The 23,278-nt window shown below is 35.5% G+C and overlaps 2 protein-coding genes across 9 annotated transcripts; both read right to left on the bottom strand.

Annotated features, from left to right (window-relative positions):
• Positions 1 to 7,076: 7,076 nt before the first annotated feature.
• LOC112518236 (E3 ubiquitin-protein ligase MIEL1-like) lies at positions 7,077 to 12,921 on the bottom strand. 4 transcript variants are annotated; one of them, XM_025125857.1, is made up of 12 exons: positions 12,755 to 12,921; positions 12,542 to 12,629; positions 12,364 to 12,420; positions 12,228 to 12,260; positions 12,113 to 12,121; positions 11,860 to 11,903; positions 11,306 to 11,346; positions 10,307 to 10,389; positions 10,116 to 10,207; positions 9,427 to 9,496; positions 8,760 to 8,798; positions 7,077 to 7,431 (listed from the first exon to the last, which is right to left on the bottom strand). In XM_025125857.1, exons 1-12 carry the CDS (start codon positions 12,817 to 12,819, stop codon positions 7,294 to 7,296), a joined length of 759 nt encoding a protein of 252 aa, XP_024981625.1. In that variant the 5' UTR covers positions 12,820 to 12,921; the 3' UTR covers positions 7,077 to 7,293. The 4 variants fall into 4 exon arrangements, with proteins under 4 accessions (XP_024981625.1, XP_024981624.1, XP_024981626.1 ...); XM_025125856.1 differs by having other exon boundaries at positions 12,044 to 12,121; positions 12,755 to 12,897; XM_025125858.1 differs by lacking the exon at positions 12,755 to 12,921 and having other exon boundaries at positions 12,044 to 12,121; positions 12,348 to 12,420; positions 12,542 to 12,627.
• A 4,241-nt stretch (positions 12,922 to 17,162) lies between these two features.
• Positions 17,163 to 22,460, bottom strand: LOC112518476 (membrane-anchored ubiquitin-fold protein 3-like). 5 transcript variants are annotated; one of them, XM_025126179.1, is made up of 6 exons: positions 22,372 to 22,460; positions 22,008 to 22,122; positions 21,746 to 21,922; positions 20,973 to 21,195; positions 18,932 to 19,102; positions 17,163 to 17,553 (listed from the first exon to the last, which is right to left on the bottom strand). In XM_025126179.1, exons 4-6 carry the CDS (start codon positions 21,103 to 21,105, stop codon positions 17,498 to 17,500), a joined length of 360 nt encoding a protein of 119 aa, XP_024981947.1. In that variant the 5' UTR covers positions 21,106 to 21,195; positions 21,746 to 21,922; positions 22,008 to 22,122; positions 22,372 to 22,460; the 3' UTR covers positions 17,163 to 17,497. The 5 variants fall into 5 exon arrangements, with proteins under 5 accessions (XP_024981947.1, XP_024981945.1, XP_024981946.1 ...); XM_025126177.1 differs by having other exon boundaries at positions 21,859 to 21,922; XM_025126182.1 differs by having other exon boundaries at positions 17,531 to 17,612; positions 21,859 to 21,922.
• Positions 22,461 to 23,278: the final 818 nt, after the last annotated feature.

The following is a 23,278-nucleotide window of genomic DNA, read 5'->3' as shown; positions in this document are numbered from 1 at the left end:
ATGGAAATTCTAAAATCAAAGTTCAGTCATGTGATTTGGTAATTTAGTATCCTCGAAGGTATTGATTTTACCTTGGACGATTATTAAATGATGAAATACTTCGAGTAAAATTGAGCATGTGATTGCAGACCACTGGAAACTTTAGAAAAGATTGGTGCTTGACAATTAAGATGTCACTTTGACCAAGATAAAATGAAAATTTGTAGAGTAGATTAGGGAACAATGTGAGTAACGTAACAATCGGTTATAGATGTAAAGAGTTTACTAAGTCAAGAATGTAGTTCAAATGAGGCTATTTTTATTATGTTTAGACAAATGCCAAGTATGTGAAGCCGACTAATCGACTCAAAGTGCATTGGAAATCATGATTTATACTAGTAATTTAAATATCATTGGTTGTTTTTTCTGATCATGCAGGAAATCATTAGACATTACAGGAAGCATGACAGAAAGGACGAGAATCCCCCAGGTGAGTTTCAAGTTACCTGGTGAAAACCGTGTACCACGTCAAGAATGGTTGTTTAATCTAATTGCGTTTACAGTATTCTACACGATTGATGACACTAAAAGTAAGTGGGCAAAAATATTTGCAGGACTATTTGATAAAGGCATAAAGCATGTCATTTGACTTATTACATATTTGGTACATGTGCTTGCATAAGTATTTGGAAATGCATGCTATTTGATCTATTTAACACTCTTAGGTTTATAAATCTTGTGGGTTGTGGGTACTTGGAGGCATTAAAGCATGGACGGAAAATTATTTGCTTGACAAGTGAGAGGAACAATGCCATCATATTGAAATTAGATATGTAGAGCAAACACTAAGATCCTTCTGTATTGATGTGAAAGTTGCAAAAGGTACGCACTATGCGTTTGGTATGCAGACTACATGGGACAGGACGGGACAAAAAAAATAGTTCCATGTTTGGCATGCCATGGACAAAAAATACATAGGACAAAATGGGACTATTTTTAAATTTCATGGGACAAAACTTTATATTTTTTGTTCCACCAAAAAAGGTGGAACAACATGGGACTGAATGTAAAATGACTATATTACCCTTTGTTATTTCTTCCAATATAAAACCTAATTATCCCACCATTTGTGTTGTGAAGTATCGCCTCCTTCATCACGTCCTTGTCTTCTTCCACATTGGCTCAATTCTCTTCTTCCACCGGCCTCCATCGCCTACATTCGATTTCTATAGAACTCAATCGGAAAATCAAAATTTACAGACAGATAATCATAGAACTCAATCGGAAAATCAATCAAAACAAAAACAAAACGAATCGACAAATAGAAAAGCAATGTGAATGAGGTAGATGAAGGAACTGACTATTGGAGCCACCAAGCTGAGTAATGGCATCGACAAATCTCTCATGGAGCTCTGCCGTCCACCGGAGTCGAGGCTTCGGATCTGTTGTCAACACCAAACATGGATCTCCGACCAAGTTGGTGGTGGGTAAGTGACGAGGTAAGTCGGCATGGGCAATACCAGTTCCTTCCAAGGGAATGGAGTGAATCCCAGAGTACATTTGGTAGATATTTGAATCAGGTGGTCTTAGAAATGGAAGGAGAAGAGGTGGATTGAGATGGGTGCATGCATTTAGAGGAAGGTAGAAGAAGAGAAAGGCACATACAACAATGGATGTCTTCTTTTCTTGTCTTCGTCTGCCTTTATTCCGGCTTGGTAATTAATTACATATTTGTTTTGGTATTTGGTATTGTTTTCGTAATGAAATATTGTTTTGGTATTTGGTGTTGTCTTCGTAATGAAATATTGTTTTGGTATTTTGGTTGATTTGTTGTCATTTTACAATCATTATATGATATAAAATAACATTGAACAACATTTAGGGGTAATATGGTCATTTTAACAGTTTTGTCATGTTCTGTCCTAGTCGTACCAAACATAGGACAGACAATTAGTCATGTCCAGTTCCGTCTTGTCCCGTCCCGTCTTGTTTTGTCCTATCCTGTCTGCGTACCAAACGCTACCTAAGATCCTTGAGTCTTCGTGTGAAACTTACAAAAGTAGGCACCAAGACTCTTGAACAGCTTTGAGATGAAACTCGAAACAGCATGCACTAAGGTCATTGAATCTTGAGGTGAAAGTGGAACTCAACAAAAGGTCGTTAGGCCTAAGGCATTAAGTCATTGAAATGATACTCAACATTGATCTGTGATGTACTTTTGTGTTCCCGCCACATTTGATGAAAGACTGGTCTCTCATGTTTTTCTTCGATGAAATGAACACTTGAGTATCATGCTATTGGTTATTCTAAATGAGACTTAATTCTTATATAGAATGTTTTCAAATGAAGAAACTTGTCTTTTATGTAGCATGATTTTTATTCTCATTATTATATTCTTGTTGTATACGGACCTATCTAAAAGTTCCATTCATTGGGTATAGAGGCAATATGTCATTAGGTGTTATTTAGGAAGAGGTATGGGTGCTAGTTAGAGGGACTGGACTTGGCATTTTTTGGGGATCATCCTTGTATCGAAGATAACATAATTTTGTGTTTTAGTGTAGTATGTCTATGTCTTCTAAAGTTGCTATTTTCATCTTTGGGTGTTACACGTTTGTATCAAAACATTAATTTTAACGAAGTAGGCTGTTAATAAACTTAGAGACGATATTTGGTAATTCTGAGAGCCGTTATTTGAAATTGATGCTTATGAGCCTTTCCTTGTGGTAGGAAAGTGGTCCAAGTGATTTAGGTATTTGAAACCTAATATTACACTAGATGCGAGTCACCGATTCATGTGGTGGTTTTAGTGCAATATATTGATGACAAAACATTAATCAAGGTGTCTATTGTCTAATGTTGTATTGATAAATTTTCTAAGCGGATGTTATTATAAAGGATATGATTGTTTTCTAAATGATGTGTTTTATTAGGTTGATTACTATGAGGCGACTTTGACAATCAAGGCTCGGATATCCATTGCGAAAGACATCTTTGTCAAGTTGAGAGACTCTGATAGGAGGTTGGCTCTGTTTAGGGACACATGTTTTGGTCCATGGCTAGATATCCGGTCAACAAATGGAGACCCGTTGCTGATCCATCTGATCTTGCAGACCCAGTTCTTCCCGGAGGGTGCCCTGGCCGATGAGATGTGGTTTCGCATTGGAGGTCATGAGCTTCGATTCGGTCGGGAGGAGTTCTGCCTGATTACCGGGCTTCGATTCGGCCTGATGGATGCGTTGCAGGAGAGGTCAGGTAACCCTTTCAGGGATAGGGTATTCCCGAACATACCGGCTCATCAGCATGTGAAGGGGTCGGACCTTTGGTCGGTTTTTACAAGTAGGGCCTTTGCTCAAATCGCGGACCTTGATGCTGTTCGTATTTGTCTGCTGTTGTTGTTGGAGGTTGGATTCAGTGGCCGCCAACCGAACTTGGTGGTTGCCGGCTTTCTTTTACGTCTGGTAGAGGATTTGGATTCATGGAACAGGTACCCATGGGGTTCATACTTATGGGCGTTGACCCACCCGCAGTTGAAGACTGCGTTGCCGAGACGCCAACACCATGTAGGCGTCAAGGCCGATAGGATAGCCAAGTACACGCTTACGGGATTTGTTTTTGCCTTCAAGGTTCGATTAGTTTGTTTAATTATTTTTTACATGTTAATTCAATCATAATTGTGTTGGTCAATAATGTCCAATTGCAACTTTATAGATATGGATCTTTGAGACGTTTCCCGTTGCCAGGAGGTTTGCCTTACGGACTGATGCGATCCCGAGAGCCATTGCTTGGCAGTGGACTCAAACTATCATGTGGGATATGTGTTTGACCTTCCTCAATGTCGATGATGTATGTTTGACGTTTTTTTACATTTTTTATTATTTAATTATGTTATTGGTATTAACTAAATGTTTTATTAACTATTAGGATGGTCGTCAGCCACTGACGGTTACATCGACGGAAGTCGAGCGGCAGACTGACTGGTGGAGTGACAGTCAGCGCTTTTTTAACAGCATTGCTGATGATTTTCAGCCGCCAACAAAAAGAGGCCGTTCTTATTCGCCACCACGGCCGCCACGACCACCAGCGCCACCGATATCAAGCTTTGCTGGGGTTGGGGCATCATCACCTGAGGCCGCCATCACCGTCCCGAAATCTTTAGAGCAGCGGGTGGCAGCATTAGAGCAGGCAGTGCATGACTTGCAGGCCGGTCAGCGTTCCCTGGAGGCTGGTCAAAGTGACCTGGAGGCCGGTTACCGAGCCATGCAGGCCGGTCAGCGTACCATTTTGGAAAGCATGACCCGGCTACACGAGACCGTGCAGCGTGCCTTGGAGGCCAATCACCGTACCCAGGTACAATTGTTTTAGGGTCTGTTTGTTAGCAGCTGAGCTTAATTGGACTGGGTTTATTCGGTCAGCTATACATGACTATTTGATAGTGGCTTAATGATATAGAAAGTGGTTTATTCAGTAAGCTTCTAAGTGAGAACTTGCAGAAAGCCGAGTTTTTTGCAAAATCTGCCCCTTCCAATAAAAAAACATGCTGCTTCCATTTATGGAAAAACACTCCCAAACAAAAACCTTCCCAATCCACAGATTCTACTCGGACAGATTAATCTACATAGACACGTTTATTCATATAAGAAATGGAAAACCAACCAAACAACCCCTTAGGTTTTCTGTTTAGTTAGTGAATAGTTTTTAAGTAACTTGCTACCAAAAATTATTTGTTCATATGCAGGTTCGATCAAAGGATACCCGACCACGTAACATAAATGATGATGTGGCAGAGGGGGCGCCATAGACGATTGTTGTGAGTGTAGCGGAGCATTCACCACCTTTGGTTGTTCGTCGTGATTGACGATCGGTAAAGGTGGCTTCAACATTGCTATCTCCATACACCATTTTACGTTCGTTGACATCTCCCGTCCGAGAGCCATCCATTTGTGCACCCTATGGACCTCGTGACGGAGAATTGGGGAATTTTTCGGCATGACTTCTAGCAGCCGAGTTGACGGAGAAGTTGATATTTAAAATATTTCCGAGTTGAAAATTATAAATAAGTTATTCATACTACAATAATTACTTCTTGTCTTTGATTAACAGCATATTCAGGCATGAATTACACTCATGCTCGAGTCGAGACCAGCCGAGACGTTGCATTGGGTCGATGGCAACATGACGCTATGAGCCTGGTGAGATATCGACCGAGGCAAGTATTTTCACAATTTTGTTGACAAAATTTATAAACTGAAAAATTTAAATGATTGATTTGAAAATTGATATTGCAGGTACTTATCGCGATCGATATACCCGAGCAACATTGGCCAACGTAGACGATTACCATCTATGATAGCATGACTTTGTTGGATTGTCGTCTTTGAGTTGGAATATTGTAAGGTTCTATATCGGTTGGAGAGGGAAATAAAGGTTGCCTTATAAGGAACTGGATACCTTATTTATCATATGCATTTTAACACCGTGAATGCAGGTATGGACAAAACAGACAATATCTAGTACGGTTGGCCTGAGATGTTATAGATGGTATTAGAGTCGGGAACCGTATTGGTGTGCTAGCGAGGATGCTGGGGGGTGGATTGTAAGATTCCACATCGATTTGGGGAGGGAACAAAGGTTGCCTTATAAGGGACGGGATACTTCATTTATCATACGTGTTTTAAAACCGTGAGTCCAGATGTGCAAAAAGCGGACAATATCTGGTATGGTTGGTCTGAGATGTTACAGCCGGGATACTAAGGAGGTTCAAGCGTTTACTTTTCCGGTATTAGCTGGGCTTAGACCTTTGATTAACTCGTCGTGATGGCGTTGATGTGCCTAAGGAGGATGGTCGTTCGGCGATTGCGGTATTTTTGTTTGTATGGCATTCCCACGTTGTATGACAATTCATTTATACTGAACACCAACTTAGTTCACACACATTTTAATTTTATAGTTATAAATTATTCATACAATATCAAAATTTATATAGTAAACTGATGATCTTATACAGGCTGTATAACGGATGCCTCTAGAAAATTACGATTACTCCGTACTGATCAAATCATACATTGAAAATGTTAAAAATGGGTGCATATAGCATTTCCCTAATCTTTAATCGTCACAAGGTATAAACAATAATATTGTGATATTGGGCTATAGAGATGGGTATTTGGTACCGATTAAAAATTAATTTTTACATTTTTAATGTATGATTTGACATGATTTTGATATAATATAGGGGCATTAAGCATTTTCCCATCATACATTTTAGAGTAAATTACAGATTTGGTCCCTGTTTGGTGGTTTTTACGAAAATACTCTAAACTTCATTTATTACAGATTAGGACTCGTCGTATGTCGTTTTGCAACGAATTGGTCCCTCTCTCTAGCAACCATCTAGTTTCTCCGTTAATCTTAAGTGCATTTTCATCCTTTTTTTTTTTTTTTTTGTCTCTACTTGATAGACCAATTTTGTAAAAACCACACAAACAACAAGAACCAAATCTGTAATTAAGTCTAAAAGATAAAATAAAAAATATTAATTGTTTTCTATTTTGAGTTTATTAAATTAATTAATTATTATACATTAATACATATAATTATTTTATTTTAAGTTTTATTTAATATACAATATATTTTCGTTTAAAAAATGTATATTGTATATCTACACTCTACACACATGTGTATGCAAACGCATATACACACACTTTATGTCAAATCGTAAACCAACCAACCAACCATATAAACTTTTACGACTTTGTTGTGTGATGAATTTCAATAACGTTAAGATCCTATGCACTAAATCCCATATCATGTTACATCTATGTTTCATCAATTAGACGAAGACATATCATTATTTTATTTCATATAAACTCTAATAAAATTTAGTGGTAACAAGCAAGAGGTTGAGTTCAAATCTTTGTACAAACATTGATGTATGATTTAATTGAAAGAAAAAAAGTTGCTATAATCCATGTGGGTTTCACTCTTGCTTCAAATAGCATGTTAACATTTTGCACAAGTCTATGACCCATAATAGATAACAAAATAACAAAATAAAAAAAATATTAATTATACATAAATAAAAACAGAACGGTTTTTATAATATTAGATGTAATGACACTAACAGTAGACTACAACAACTTTTTTCTAACTTAGAGGAACACGTATCAATGCAACGTGGGTGCCCCTTTTTGGCATCTAATTTTTTTTTTTCCATTGCAACGAGTCAGTTGGGAACTAGCACGTGCACCCGGGGGCTGTCTTGGTAAGTTCGCCCCCTTGGATTTTTCGGGAGGTCTTCGATTACCGTTTACGTTAAATTTGTCTCTCCAACGAGTTGGTTACTGTTCCAATCCTTCGGGTATTATAAGACTTACAGTGGTTGCACTTGTGGCCGATGATGTGAAAGGATGCTTTGCTAGTATTGTTACAGTCGTTGCACAGAATCGGAATCTATAAGCCAAGTTCAAATCGATCAGTGTTCTTATAGTCATTAATTCTAAAACAATAGAGATTATACCGACGACATAATCCATGTATATGAGATCTCATGTCAATTATCTCAAATGCAAATCATACTACAAGCTATCATGATTCTTTATGGTGCGTTTGGTACACTGAACAGAACATAACAGAATAGAATAGGGAGCACTGTTCACGTTTGACAGGACTTTTATGTGGAACATACAGGAACACGGTGGAACACCACCACACCATGAAAAAAGGTTAAACAAGGTGGAACAAACCTGTATTTTACCAATATACCTTTAAAATAAAACATAATTCTTTTCAAATACTTCTCCCTCTTTACATTTATCAATTCTTTAAATTTTATTTATCGTTTTTTATCATCTTTAAACTTTCACTTTATTGTCCTCAAAATACTACTTGTATATGTTTTCTTTATTTTGGTTAACAGCAATTTATCAAATATTAATAATAAAAAATAATATATAAAAGGTATACAATAAAATCTGAAAATCAATGAACTTCATATTTTGGTGTCATTTTGAACGTCTTGACGAAAACCTTCTACTGATATATTTTGTTATGAAAACTATTTATTTTATTATAATTTAATAAATTAATCAAAATATAGAAAAAAGATGTAAACAATTCATTTTACCAGTGTTGTTATGTCCGGACCTATCTTACCAAACGTTGAACAACGCCCTCTCTTTGTCCTGTTCTAGTCCAGGTGTCAACTACACCCTTAGCGTGTTTGGTAAGCAGACGGGACTAGACGGGCAAGAGTGGTAGGTAGGTGAAAAAATTGTGGAAGGTTTTAGGGTTTTAATTTGAAAAATGTAGTTTAGTAATATACCAATCTCCTCACATCTTGAATATTGTTCCACCTATTTTGGTGGGACAAAAAAATGAATTTTTGTTCCAAGCAGGTTCTGTCTTGTCCTAGTCTAAAGTCATGACAAACACGAGACAAATAAGTTTTTTCTATTATTCTGTCCTACGTACCAAATGCACCAGAAAGGATATTTCTCCCAACTCCAAGATTCTGTAAAGAATCTAAATAGGAACTCATGAACCACCCCTTTTTTGTGAGTATTCATGAGAACAATGTGATAAAATATTCAAGATGAATGATGACAAATGTTCATGATGAATAATGATTCATCATAAATACTCACAAAATAGGTGGATCCTGGGTTTATAAATATTTAAGGTCCCTAATCAATAAATTGTCGCCTATCCCCTTACGCATGCTTTTGATGACAAAAATAACGTGTGCTGAATTGTGGCCATGTTAATTCTGAAAGACTTACCTCATACCGGTATTCTTCAGGCATGGCAGTAGCTTCAATCTGTCAAATTACAAAAATTCAAATAACCAATAGGCACAATTTAAGCAAGATTGGGTTCCGGTGAGAAGGAGAGTTAAGGTGAGAAGCGTAAGAAGACATTTCCACCCTTGGATGCACATTAGGATGAGATGCACCGGATCAATCCCCGTATCAAACACGATTCACAGGTGGGTTTGAGATTAAAGATGATCAAGGGTCTAGATCCCTTCTTACGCTTCTTACCTGAACTCTTTTTCTCACACGATCCTTCGCCATTTAAGCAAAGGTTGATTACCAGCAACCCCTTGACCGACCCAAATGGAACCCGCAGCCTAGGAACCACATTTGAGGAGGCATTTCATAGCTAACTCAGCGGCTGAGGCTATTTTTTCTTGAGAGGGTGGGGGGTTCAAGCCCGTCTCCACTGGGATTCGAACTTGAACCTATATGCAGGACCCAATAGGCACAATAATCTATATGGTAACAAACTAACAATGTCGTTCAGAAAGAATCATCCGTGATTTCAAACATGAAGCCAAGCATGCATCTTGAAACAAATCCTCTCAAGAGGTAAGGCGAAGTTGTTTCAAAACATTTGCAGTTTCTTTTGAAATCAAAATTTCTGAGTAGATCATAAGCAATTATATACCTCATGTTCTAATCTTTGCCAGGTTCTAGACATTCTGCACACCGACTTTGAGCAAATGGGACAACGATATCTGAAAGACAAAAAGGTATCGTCCATAAAATTACAATCCATTACCAGTTCCGGAGGAGGGATCAGTTGTTTTACTTCCTCCATCCCAAAATAAGTATTCAAAGTGTCCACTTTAAAAGATAAGTGCATACTTTCCAATTCTACCCTTAATTATGAGTTAAAGAAATTCATTATTCCTTCTAGTATTAAGGATAAAATTGTCATTTAGTTGATGAAAAAGAATAATAACCACACAGACGCATAATCATTTACAAACCCAATTGTTGGACATTCGAAAAAAAATTACAAACCCAATAAATCGTTCAAACTTAGAAACCAGTTCTCATGTGTTGTTCACCTATGAAGCAACACATGAAAATGCAGTGTTTATACAGTGTTGTTTCATCCGTGAAACGTTCAGTTCTGTTTTGTGTGGAAAAAAAACAGCTCTAAATGTTTCATATATGAAACAACATTGTATAAACACTGCATTTTCACACTGTCATTTCATATGAAAACTGGTTTGCAACTCCAATTACACATTTCTAAAACTAGTCTATCTCATTGGGGACATCAATTTTGGGACGGAGGGAGTAGGAAGTATCACATATTCACAAGTAAGAAAAATATAACGAACTAACTGATTTTGGCTGATCATCTCCTTATAGCAATCCATATGCATAGTGTGCCCACAATTCATGATTGTTGCTCCCTTGATCGAGTCAAAAAGAAACTGCCATAGAAGCATCCATGTCGTTATCAAAAGCGCATATCAAAATATTTATAGCTCGAATAACACACAATTATAATGCTTATAATGCCGATATCTTACCTCATAACATATAGGGCAGTGGTTTTTTGTAGAGTTCTCCACACATGCATGATTATCACGCAATGTTACATCGTAGCAAGATCCTGTGCACTTGCAGATAAATAGTCAAGATTCATGTTTGTCGATCATGATTGTGATGTGGACACTTTAACTAACTTGGGAAAGATATATCGAGTAACAAATGAAATTAAAGCACAAGGTTGGTAGCATGTTGGATAAAGACAAGGGGATGATAAAATCAACTAGGGTTCGAATCTTGCCATCTACATCTGCCGCTTGTTGCCGAGAGGAGATTTACCTCAGGGCTATGGGTGAAGCCTACAGTCGCGACTTGCCATAGGATTAGTCTAGGCGAAGCCCGTGATCACCAATTTCCCAAAAAGAAAACTAACGCAATTACTAACACAATTACTTTTGGTAACCATGGGTGTCTGGCCACCTTCATTGCACCCCGACTAATCCCATGGGGCCCTTAGTTAACAGAAAAACCTTCCGATGGTACTGAGCGGACTTGAACTAGTGATCTCTGAAAGCAAACCCACGATCGTATCGGTTGAGCTACCCCCATAGTTTCTTTTCAAAGTTTGAGTAAGAGGTTGTTTACCAAACGCTTACCGGGTGACTTGACCACCTTACTGGGTGAAGAGGTCAATGACTAAGAATCTTACCCGGTAAAGGGCATAGCAAAGACCAAGAATCTTACCCCATAAGTGAGGAAGAAGACTCTTACCCAACAAACGTTTACCAGGTAAAAGATGCTTACTAACAATCTATTTTAATGGCCGCATATGCTACCCACTGAAGTAAGTGAAGATGGTGATCCTTCCTCGCCGGTGAGTGCTTACCCAGTAAGTGTTTGGTAATGGCCTCTATAATCTTGCTACACAACCTACTCTTGCATTTTGTAAAGAATCTGATTCTAGGACATGACTTCCAAAAGCAAAAATATAGAAATAAGGGAAAATGGCGGGAAAGAACCATGAAAGAACAACCACTTACCACACTTTTGGCAATGAAAGAATTTTGTACCACCACCAACTCTGTAGTAATTTAAATTGTAGCATAAGCTTATGTCCAAGAATAACAACACATATATAGACACACACACAGGTGGAGGTTCAAACAAGAACACCTCCAATTTATAAAAACGCGAGAACACCCTTCTCACATGTGATAACACAAGTAAGAGGACGTGGTGGTGTGAAGAAGATTTGGCCCGCGACCTAGGTCGCGCCAGGTCGCGCCAAAGGTCGTTCGCGTCTCTGATTTAGTAACATATGTGATGAATTATAGTATCACATCGAGAACACCCTTATACACACAGGGGCTAGTCGTGTGCGATCAACTTGGCTAGCAACCTAGGTCAAGCCAAAGGATGTACACGTCTCTGATTTAGTATCACATGTTATGGACTAGATAGTATCACATGTGTTCTCACGTTTTCATAAAATGAAAGTTTCCTCGTTTGAACCCTTCCCCATAGATACATGTGTGTGTGTGTGTATACATATATATACTTTCAAAAACCACATCAATTGTTCTTACTCACTCACCTACATATTCCACAGTCATTGCAATGAAACTGTTCTTTTGAAATCTGAATCACAAGACCACAAAGTTACAACAACATAACACAAGTTAGCATACAGTCCAAACTTTTCAAAGATTTCTGTATCACTGTATGAAGATGGTAATTCTTATTGCTACAAAAGATAACGAAATGTACTCAATATTTACATCATCGTCATAAAACTTGCAAATCCCACAAAAGTATTCCCCCATTTTCACTCCACAGTTCGTACACACCTGAGCAACCTATCATAGCAACAGGAACAATTGTCATATAAGTTAGAACATGACATAAAATAAACCATCGCAAATTTGATAATTGGCACGGATTTGCTCATGAATCAACACAAACCTGCTGTTCAGTATTGCAAATTGCACAAATAACCTGAATCCACCAACCATCAAATCGATTACCTCATCATATCAATTCGAAAAACAAAAAAATGATGCACATAAACATGAGATTTCATACAAGGGAAAATGAGTACTTGCTTAACATCATGGCGAACAATTTCATGGCGTTCCTTAGGGTTTGTCAATCCGCTCTATATATATAACTCAAATTTGCAAAAAAAAAAAAACATCAATTAGCAGAACGATTTCCCCAATTAATTAAAGTATTATACAAAATTCGTGATGAACGAAGGTGGAGAAAAGGGGAACAACCGTGGATTCATTGTGACAATGGCGGCAGAAGAATATCTGATTGCAACAAGGAGCACGAATTTTGCATCGTCTCCGGTAATGATTGCACCTATCGATATCATCATCGTCGTCATATGAATTCGGACGAACATATATATAAACCAGAAATATGAGATGTGGAATCGCCGGAAAGCTTGAATGAAAACGAAGCGGAGAAGTAAGAGAAGGAATTACCCGTGAAGCAATTTTCCGAAATCGTGAGGATTGTTTTGAAGTGATGCAGTATCGTCGTCCGCCATTGTTGATGTTTGCAGATTTATTACGGTATGATGTTTTTTTGGGGGTTTGTCTTTCCTTTTATCCAATGGAGTTCGCGCCAACACTGCCTTTCGACACAAACGCCATACATTTGGATGCAACATACATATATATTTATATACGTACATAGATACAGAGTATTAATAGTTTCATTAAGAGTTAGTTATTTGGCAATTGCTGAATAGTTTGGTATATAATGATTAAGTGGTCATAATTATTAAGATATTATCATAATATAGTGCAAAATAAAATATAATTGGTTGGTAATTGTGTACAATAAAATTAGGACTCTTAATGGTTAAGTGAGATCTAGGATACAAAATCATTCAGATGATTTTAGAACCATTAAGAGGCCGACTTTTTTTTTGTCAAACAAGATTCACCTCTTAACGATTCAGAGGTTGTCTCTTAATGGAACTATTAAAAGGTAAACAATTAGTCACTGAATTTTTAGAGATAAATCTTGTTTTATAAAAAAAATTTGTCTCTTAATGGTTATAAAACCAATGATTTTATATTATAGGTCTTCCGTAACCATTCAACGTTCTTATTTCCTTGTAAATAACTACCAAACAATTATATTTCATTTTACAATATATTATGAGAGTCTCTTAATTATTCTCGCAACTTAATCATTCTGCACTAAACCAACAACTGACAAATAGCCTCTAAAACATTGTTTTTAGGTGTCTTATTTTTTTATAAAATAATTTAAATGTACATAAACTAGTTTTTATAAGTCGATTTCATAAGAGTTTTTTAAGACATTTTTAATTTTAACCCTGATTAATATTAATTATTAATATATTAATTTATTAATTATAAACAAATACTAATTATTNTCACCACCACAAAAGCCTCACAAGCAACACTTAACCATAAGAATAAAAGAAGACGAGAATTGTAAAAAATATTACAATGATAAAACCAACAAACATCATTTAGATAGTGATCAAACTAATGCATAGATAACCCCGACACTTAGGGAGGGGTAAACACTTGATCATGGTTAATTTTCATGTCTACTTGTCTAAAATATCCAACTTTGAATTGGCGTCTTGTTTTGATGTAATGAAAAAGGAAACTCCTCTATGAATCTAATGTTATTGGCTGCTTGTGTAGATTTTTCAAGTTTACTTTTCCAAGTCTTCAATACTTACTAGTGACCCTTCTATGCTTTTGAAAGCATCCATGCAATTATCATGTAAAAGGTTAAAATTAATCCTAAACTTTATACAAATTAAGATAATTACACATAAATATTTTTCTCGGGGAGTAATAATGCCCAAAATATAAAAGTTAGGAACTATCAAACATAAATTTTAAAAAAAAAGTCCAAAGTCACAGAGTCTAAAACGTAGTTTTGAACCATTTGGATTTGTCTGGCCACCTCAAACGCTTGTATGAACATTTTACGCAAATGTTACAATTTATGAAACGTATTCCTTATGCGATTTCACCGCCATCCCATTTTTTCGAAATTTGATTCAGATATGTAATGTAGTAATTAATGAATATCGGAGAGATAATTATATACGATTACTCTTTTTTTAAGATCAAGGATCCAACCTGGTTTCATGCCACGAACCATAACCAATAGAAGTTAAGGATTAATGGGTTGTCCTATGAACCTGTGAATTGGTCCTAAGAGAATCACTTATATATTGTCAAAAGGGGGATTGTTTTCACACTTGTGGTTGGCAAAGGACTAGTTGGACCCACCTGGTTTTCATGTGCCTGAGTCCCGAACCATGAGCGACATGAGTCAAGGAGCGAGTAATCCTAGAGACTATCTAGCCTAGTTTGGGATTAACTGCAAATCGGGGATTCTTGATTTACAACCCCCAGAATAGATGCTCTATGGGTTCTTGACTAATACAACCTCAAGATTCCTAATCTAGAATAGGAACACAACAATTCTTATTCTCAATGATCAAGAGAACGGAAAAAAGAAGAATGGTATGAAGCACTTAGGGGTCGTTTATTAAACACTTACCTGGTAAGTGCTTTCCGAGTAATTTTCTTTATCTCATGAACATGGCAAGGGTAAAAATTCTTACCCGGTAAGAGCAATGATAAAGATGGAGAGTCTTACTCAGTAAGTGAGGGTGAAGACTTTTACCGGGTAAATTGTTACATACTCTACCATTTTAATGTACTACAATCTTACTCAGTAAAATAAATTATAGTGTTGACTCATAACGATAAGTACTTACCAGGTAAGTATTTAGGTAAACGATCCCTTAGTTGCTATTTATAGTCTTGGGTTGACACGTTTTGAATTTTGATAGTTAGGAAAATTGTCTTTTTGACATATTTATAAATAATTGTCTTTTGAAAATAAATAATTTATAAAACATATTTATAAACGTATAAGAAACCTGTGACAGGTGGTTATTCACCAATACACAGTTCCCTAATTTTTACTAATTGAATCAAAAGTAATATAATCCACACCATGTAACACATTATGTCATTGATCGAGATGTTGTCCCGATAAACAACCCAAAAGTCTTAATATCGAGGGTAGGGTATAATTTGTTTGTTTGTTTAAGGTTTTCACAAGGCAATGGAGAAAACATTTCCAACGAAGTTGAGTGGGATTCTAACAATTCCTCGTGGTCTATTCTTTACAACAAAATTGTGCTAAATGTCTAAATAGATCGTTTTATAAAACTTAATTTATATGGCCAAAATATAAAGTGTCATGTCTAAAGGTGTTGTAATAAGTTTATATGACGTTTTTTGGCGTCTTAACAAGTTTTTTAGGACATTTTTAATATAAAGTGTCGTATTAACAACTTTGTAGGACACTTTTGAGAAAGTGTCATATAAAGTCAATTTTTTATAAAACATTTGTTTTTATAGGACATTTTTTCAAATAGTGTCCTACAAAGTTCCTAATGAGACGCTTTATATTAAAAGTGTCCTAAAAAACTTATTACGACATCAAAAAACGTCATATAAACATATTAGAACGTCTTTAGATAAGACATTTATCTTTTATGTAAGTTATATAAAGTTCAAAGTTATACTTATTTTAYTTCATAGATAATTAAAATATGCTAAATAAGTAAATAATTTTAATAAAATATTTAGTTTAATTATTAAATATTTTTGTAAAAAATAGTTATTAATTAAGATATGTGAGGTTGACCAGTTTTATTTTTATTCATATCATAGATTAAGGTAGACTTTTTTTTCCTGAAATTCTTCTTAACAAATTCAAAATTTGTATTATATATATATATATATATCTTGTTTGGATTAATTAACATATTACATCATTAAAAAGTTGTTTTAATTATATTATTAGAAAATTATTTTACTCATATTATGAAATATTTGTAACTGACTATTGTTTTGAGATGCATTTTCTGGTCATTTTACAATGCTTATAGGCTAGTTTTTGCCAAACATAATTTGTTCATCAGCTACAAGTTAGCTTATTAGCTAAAAACTAGTTTATTAGTCATCAACTAGTTTTTCAACCATAACCTAGCTTATCAACTAGTTTGCCAAATATAGCCTAATTGTTACAAATTTTATAAACCAATCTCAACCGTATGTATAGATAATCAACAATGTTGATTAAACTCATTCCATATTTTCTATCAACTACATGTGATATAACCGTCTCTAAATACAAATCAAATACGAACAATGAAAGGGGCGTGTTTTTTTTTAATTAAGAATTTAGGGATAGGTTTGTAAAAGGCAACCTCTGAATCGTTAAGAGGTTGTTTGTTTACCTCTTAATAGTTTGATTAAGAGACAACACCTGAATCGTTAAGGGGTTGTTTGTTTACCTCTTAATAGTTTCATTAAGAGGCAACTTCTGAATCGTTAAGAGATGAATTTTGTTTGATAAAAAAAAGTCTGTCTCTTAATAGTTCTAAAACCCTCTGAATGATTTTGTATCATGAATCTCTCTTAATCATTAAGAACCCTAATTTCATTATACATAATTACCAAACAATTATATTTCATTTTGTACTATATCATGAGTCTCTTAATCATTCACATTAAATATAAAAATATTTTGTTTATAAATTAAAAAAATGTAATAAATAAAAGGGTGAAATAGTTATTTTTGTAACTCAAAATGTTTATTTGACATAACAATTGAAATACTCAAATAATCCCTTAGGTATTGTTTGACAGTTACTAAATTGTTTGATGTAAAATAATTAAGTGATCAGAATGATTAAAAGGATTTCGTGATATAGTGCAAAGAAGTGTTTCTTTTTAAAGTATATAGAATTTATAAAATCAAGGCTTAAACCCTGACATCTGAAAAAGATTAGGCTCTATCAGTAACTTGGGTAACCAAAGAAACGTTTGTATCCTTTTCCACCAAAAAAAACACGTATGCAATCGAATACGACACCGTCAACTAGAAACGTAAACTCCCCAACAAACCGTGGCTCTACAAGCTTTGGCTTTAGTGAGATTGGCCAGAAAGCAGTCCAACACTCACATACAGAACCCGCTCGAAAGGATTTTGATATACAAGAAAAAGAAGAAACCGAATACAACACGCACTACAAACAAACCTCTCGATTCCCGACTGTCATATTATGGTCTAAAAGATAGGACTTCGGATTTCCACAACATCAAGCTCACCCAAAGATCATCTAGTCACATATCGAACCCCAGTTACAGGATTGTGCATCCACACGCATTCAGCTTTCCCATCTCGTCTTGTTTTTTGGCTGGCATTGCATAAAAGATGGATTATAATACGGCCATTAAATTCTATCCCGTCACTTAACTGTAAATATTAACACATTAAGCCAACTCGTAAAAATATATACTACAGTTATGTGACCTTTTACTGCAAGCTTTGATCCTTTGTATGTATGCAATAGCATGTTCAATTTAAATGCTCTCGTGTGCTAATATGGCAATTTACAATCAGTGTGTGTTTGGTAGGCGGACGGGACTTGACAGGCGATAGTCAGGTGAACGAGTGAAAGAATAGCATAAGGTTTTAGGGTTTTAACTTTACATGGATAATTTAGTAATTTACCAATCTTGTCACATTTGTTCCACCTATTTTGGTGTCAGTCACGTCCTGTACCAGTATAATGGTTGCACCAAACTTTTGTTTTTGTTTTTTTGGGTAACGGTGGGTATCTGGGCCAGCTTACGTGCATGGACTAACCCCCCAGGCTACCACGAATAGCCTGGAGTTATCGCATGTGAACCTCCATAGCCACAAGGGCTTTGGCAGCGCCTAGATTCGAACCTAGGGAAGACGAGATTTCCACTACATCCCCCCGGTCCTTAACCAGGTTGCACCAAACATGGGACAACAAGTTTTTGTTCTCACCAGTCACCTGTCCCACGTACCAAACGCACCGTCATGGTGCAGTAAGTCGAAACAGAGTTTAAGCATCACGAATGAATATCCGGAGAGATGGGATTTGACAAAATAGGGTGCATGTGGTCATGTATTCTTAGGGCCTATTTGTTAACAGCTTAATGAGCATAATGGGACTCAAGTTTATTCAGTCAGCCATACATGACCATTTGGTAGTGGCTTAATGTTACATAAAGCGGCTTATTTGGTAAGCTTCTAGGGGGAGCTATATGTAGAAAGCCAAGTTTTTTTTTCCAAACCTGTCCCTCCCGATTAAAAAATACACTCACTCCATCATAAAAAAGTCCTCCCAAACAAAATTTTTCCCAATCTATACAGACACATTAATCCACACAGACAGCTTCATCCATACAGAATTTAGGGGCTGTTTGGTTGGTTTTCTATGAAGTCCTATATGGATAAAGCTGTTTGTGTAGATTAATTTGTCCGTAGACTAGAAAAGTTTTTGTTTGGGAGGGTTTTTTCATAAATGGAAGAAACATGTTTTTTAATTGGGATGGGCAGATTTGGAAAAAGCTTACGCTTTTTGCATAAAGCTCCCTCTAGAAGCTTACTGAATATGCCACTTTCTATATCATTAAGCCACTACACCAAATAGTCATGTATAACTGATCGAATAAGCTGTGACGCCCATGAAATTCTTGTTTCAGAATTTTCATGGCTTTTTCCCCCAGAAATAATACAAAAAAAACAGTAATAAAACTGACATGTCTTCTTTTTAGTGAGAACGGGTTGAATGACGACATGCATTGTGATTACTCCTCCTGCAAAGGCACCATCATGTACTCCAGATTCCGATAGTGTCTTATTGTTCTCCAAAACTTTTCCCAAATGAATAAGCTTTACGTCATTCACAGTCTTGGGTACTACAGATTTACCTATTAAAAAGGGCATAACTGAGTTACAGATAATGGCAAAGAGCTGAGTTCAAAGTAAATAAAGGCATCAAGAGATAAACCAAGATACACATGCAAATGCGTTACATGCAATATGTGGGCGTGATGATCTGAATGTTTATAGCATAAATGCATATAAAAGATTTGTACCCATTTTTCATCTTCAAATGACTGATAAATATACAAGATTTGAGCACATAAAAGTGGATATAACTAGATAATCCATGATGAGAAAATGTAACACCCAGATAGCCGGATCATGTGTTTTCAAAGAAATGAATCATTTTTTAAAATAGAACCTAAAAACATCTCTAACAGATTCTCCAAAATGGGGATTTTAAAGATTTTTGCTACAACAGATTCTCCAAAATGGGGATTTTAAAGATTTTTGCTACAACAGATTCCCCAGAATGATTACCTATGGAGAAGCTGTTGGAGATGAATATAAATTTTCTTTGGAGATTTTGACTTTTGATTCTCCATTTTAGAGAATCTATTGGAAAAGCTCTAATATCATATAATTGCAACAAGATACTATGCAAAATACGACAACAAAAAGCACAATTTCATCAAAATTCAATCCACAAAGATGACCGGCCATACACAAGTTTTGCAATAGTAAAACCTATTTTGTTTATCAAAAACTAAGCATCGAGTTTGAAGTACAACTTATTTTGTGATGTAATGATTGGACAAAAGGTAGTACGGCACAAGGAAATCTGCTGGATGATCATTATCTTACCTTTTAGCGACAATTGATTAAAACCAAATAGAATTCATATCATAGTCAATCTTGCAAAACCCAAAACAGTATTATGGAACAAGGTTAAAGCAAGAAAAAAAAATGCATTTCACTATTCTGGAAACAGAGATAGTTTGCGTATCACAAATTATAAAAGATGCAAACTGTTTCATTACGTACAACAAAATCCACAAGCATAATGAATCGATTTTGCATCAGATACAACAGAATAAATGTTAGTGCATGCAGCCATGTAGGTATTTAGAGAATATTAGTAGTCACTGTTGTGCAATATTCCCAGTGGCCCACAAAATTTACCCATATGGGATTCCCCTTGTCTTGCATTTTACGTTTATCACATGCCACCTCATCAAGTTTTTCAACACATAATACAGGTCATGAAGGCAAATCAAAGAAAACAATAGTATAAACATTCAGGGTGCGTTTGGTATCCAGACAGGACAGGACAGAACACGACAATTGTTCAACATTTGGTAAGATAGCACCGGACATGACAGCCAAAATGACCAATTTATCCTTGATGATTTGATTATATCTTTTTTATATTTTGATCAATTTATGTAATTTATTAAATTATAATAAAATAATATTTTTTGTAACAATATATCAGTATAACGTTTTGTCAAAACCATTAAAATGAAACCAAAATATGAATTTTATATATTTCCAAAATTTATTTTATACCTTTTCAATATTATTTATTATTATTAATATTTAATAAATTTACACAAATAACCAAAATATAGGAAAAGTATAAAAAATGATATTTTGAGGACAGTAAAATGAAAGTTTAAAGAGGATAAAATACGATATATAAAATTTAAAGAATGAATAAAATGTAAAGAAGAAGACGTATTTGATGTTTTAGAAGAGATGTATGTTTTATTTTGAGGTATATTGGTAAAGCATAGACTTGTTTCACCTTGTTCCGGGGGGAAGGGGGGAGGGGGGGTTGGAACACGTCTGTTCCACCATGTTCCAGATAAAAGTCATACCAAACATGTAACAACGATCCCTGTTCTGTTCTGTACCGCACCCTCAAGGAACTTGCAGCGAAATAAGATAAAGAAAAGGAGAAGATAAGTGAACCTTGAGGCCACTCAGAAACAAGCTTCTGCTTAAGGGCAGCTACAGTAGTTGACGATGCATAGCTGCTATGGCCTATATCTGTTCCATCATATATTCTGAATTTAAGTTCTATCTGTTCATTGCCTCCAGCCATTATATACCTTTTCCTTCAAACCAAGCTTCTGGATTAGCAGCAACAAGTCAACAAAACAACCAGACACAAGAATATGTCTCTCCAATTCACCTGCACAGAATTCTTAAAGTTGAAAACTGAAACAAGCCAATTATCATAACAATACTTTCTGTGAGGGAGGTTCACGGGAAAACCCCAAAAAATGAAAAACTGAGGAATACCCGGATAACCATTAATCTGGACAGTATGTACATGTGCATACAAGTAACTGAAATTGTTTCTTGGTTTTATGTACGATTGCAAGTTATGCACATGTGCATACTGGAGAAATTGCTAACAAATTACTTGTATACACATGTGCATACCGTCCAGACCAACGGTTACAGGGGTATTCCTCAGTTTTCATTTTATTGCGGCTTTCCCCTGAACTGACCCTACTTTCTATAACCTCATGAATGATGATAAACACACAATTACTGTAAAACATACAGGACAATTATCATAAGAATACTTGCTATATACTCGTCAAAGAGGATAACCCAACAATTATTATAAACATATAAGTAGGATCTCATCAAGTGGGAAGTCATTTTCGTTTTCTTATCTCTCCTCAATCTATGATCACTAGGATGAGGTGGGTCGATTTTATGTAGAAACAAACCTTTCGCAAGCACAATCCAACTTATCTTTGATGATGACACAGCTTCTATGAAAGGAACGACAACCGGGTGTATCGATAAAAAGAAAATATATTGTGATCCTATATTCACTAACCCAATTCAAAGAACTCCCATAACTTCTATTTTCTTCTTCTTTTCGTTAGATAATTGACTCCTTCCTGTAAAGAAAACAGACCACCAGCCACAAACAATTATGGTATACCAGACAAAATCAAATTAAATCATCTTCAGTGGAAGCCAAACCTGGAAAAGTCCGTAATCACAAAGAACATGAGCGGATAATACATTTGAGCCACGGATTCCAGAAGAGACTGAGCACTTCATATGATCCAATAGCTGGCGATACACTAGTTCGTTACTGCGATACACAATAAGAAACCATCAAGATCAAGATACGATCTACAAACCCTAAATTACTAACGGAATCCCAATCATTCAGAACGTTAAACAACAGATCGCCATCAGAAAATGTTAATCGACTCAGTTTAATCCTACGTTTACAAGATGATTATAATCGCGAAGGAACAAATCCAGCAAAAATTTCGTTCTAGTAAGCAAAATCAAGATGATAAATGCTAAAAATATAAAGAGAAATTGATAATATTACCTGATAAAAACGCCATTGACGAAGGAGAAACATGACCAGAAGCTTTTATTGATTCAAGACGATTAGGGTTTGGAAGATTGACGACGATTTCAAGCAATTTGGAGAAAATAAAAGCCTTTTTTCGGTTTCACCTTTTTAGTTTTTTTATTATATATTAAATGCCCAAGTTTTAACCAAATTTATTTTTTAAGCCATTTGTGAAATTAAATTTACATTGATTAAAAAGAGAATTTGATTGAAAAAATCGGTTGATTTGATAATTTTCCAAATTAAAATGCTATTTAAATTTTTGGTTAATGGGTAAATAGGGATGGGAAAAAAAAAACCGAAACCAATGGTGAAAATCGAAAACCGAACCTTTCGGATCGGGTTCGGGGATATCTTATCAGGGACGGGACAGGGATTTTAGCGGTGATCGGTTCGGAACGGTGATCACCGGCCCGGCCCGATATATATATATAATAATTTTAATTTATATGCATATATATATATATATATATATATATATATAATATCATTAAAAGAAAATAGTAACATTAAAATTTAAAAGACTTTTATTCCCTTTACCTCAACAACCCAAATAAATCATACGAAAAAGTCTAGTTTATTTGACTAAAATAATGATTTTAGTTGTATGATGTTTGAATTTCTATTTAGTTTTATATTATAATCTAATACATTGTTTGTAATTGGTTCGATTATTTTGAGACATTTAAACTTACATTTTTTTAAAAATTGAAATTACTTTTAATTGTGAAAATTAGCATATTGTAATTTTTTCCAGATCGGTTTCGGGTTTCGGTTATAACCAACGGTGAAAAAGATGATTTTTACCCTTAACGGGTTCCCCAACGGGAATCGGGGAAACCACGAGGACCCAATGGGGATCCCCAACGGGGATTGGGGC

The sequence above is a fragment of the Cynara cardunculus genome (genome assembly GCF_001531365.2).
Source record: "Cynara cardunculus var. scolymus isolate 2C chromosome LG 9, CcrdV1, whole genome shotgun sequence".
In the NCBI taxonomy this organism is placed as follows: domain Eukaryota; kingdom Viridiplantae; phylum Streptophyta; class Magnoliopsida; order Asterales; family Asteraceae; genus Cynara; species Cynara cardunculus.
Note: the sequence above shows the minus strand (reverse complement) of the source record. Positions and strands in the feature narration are given on the sequence as shown.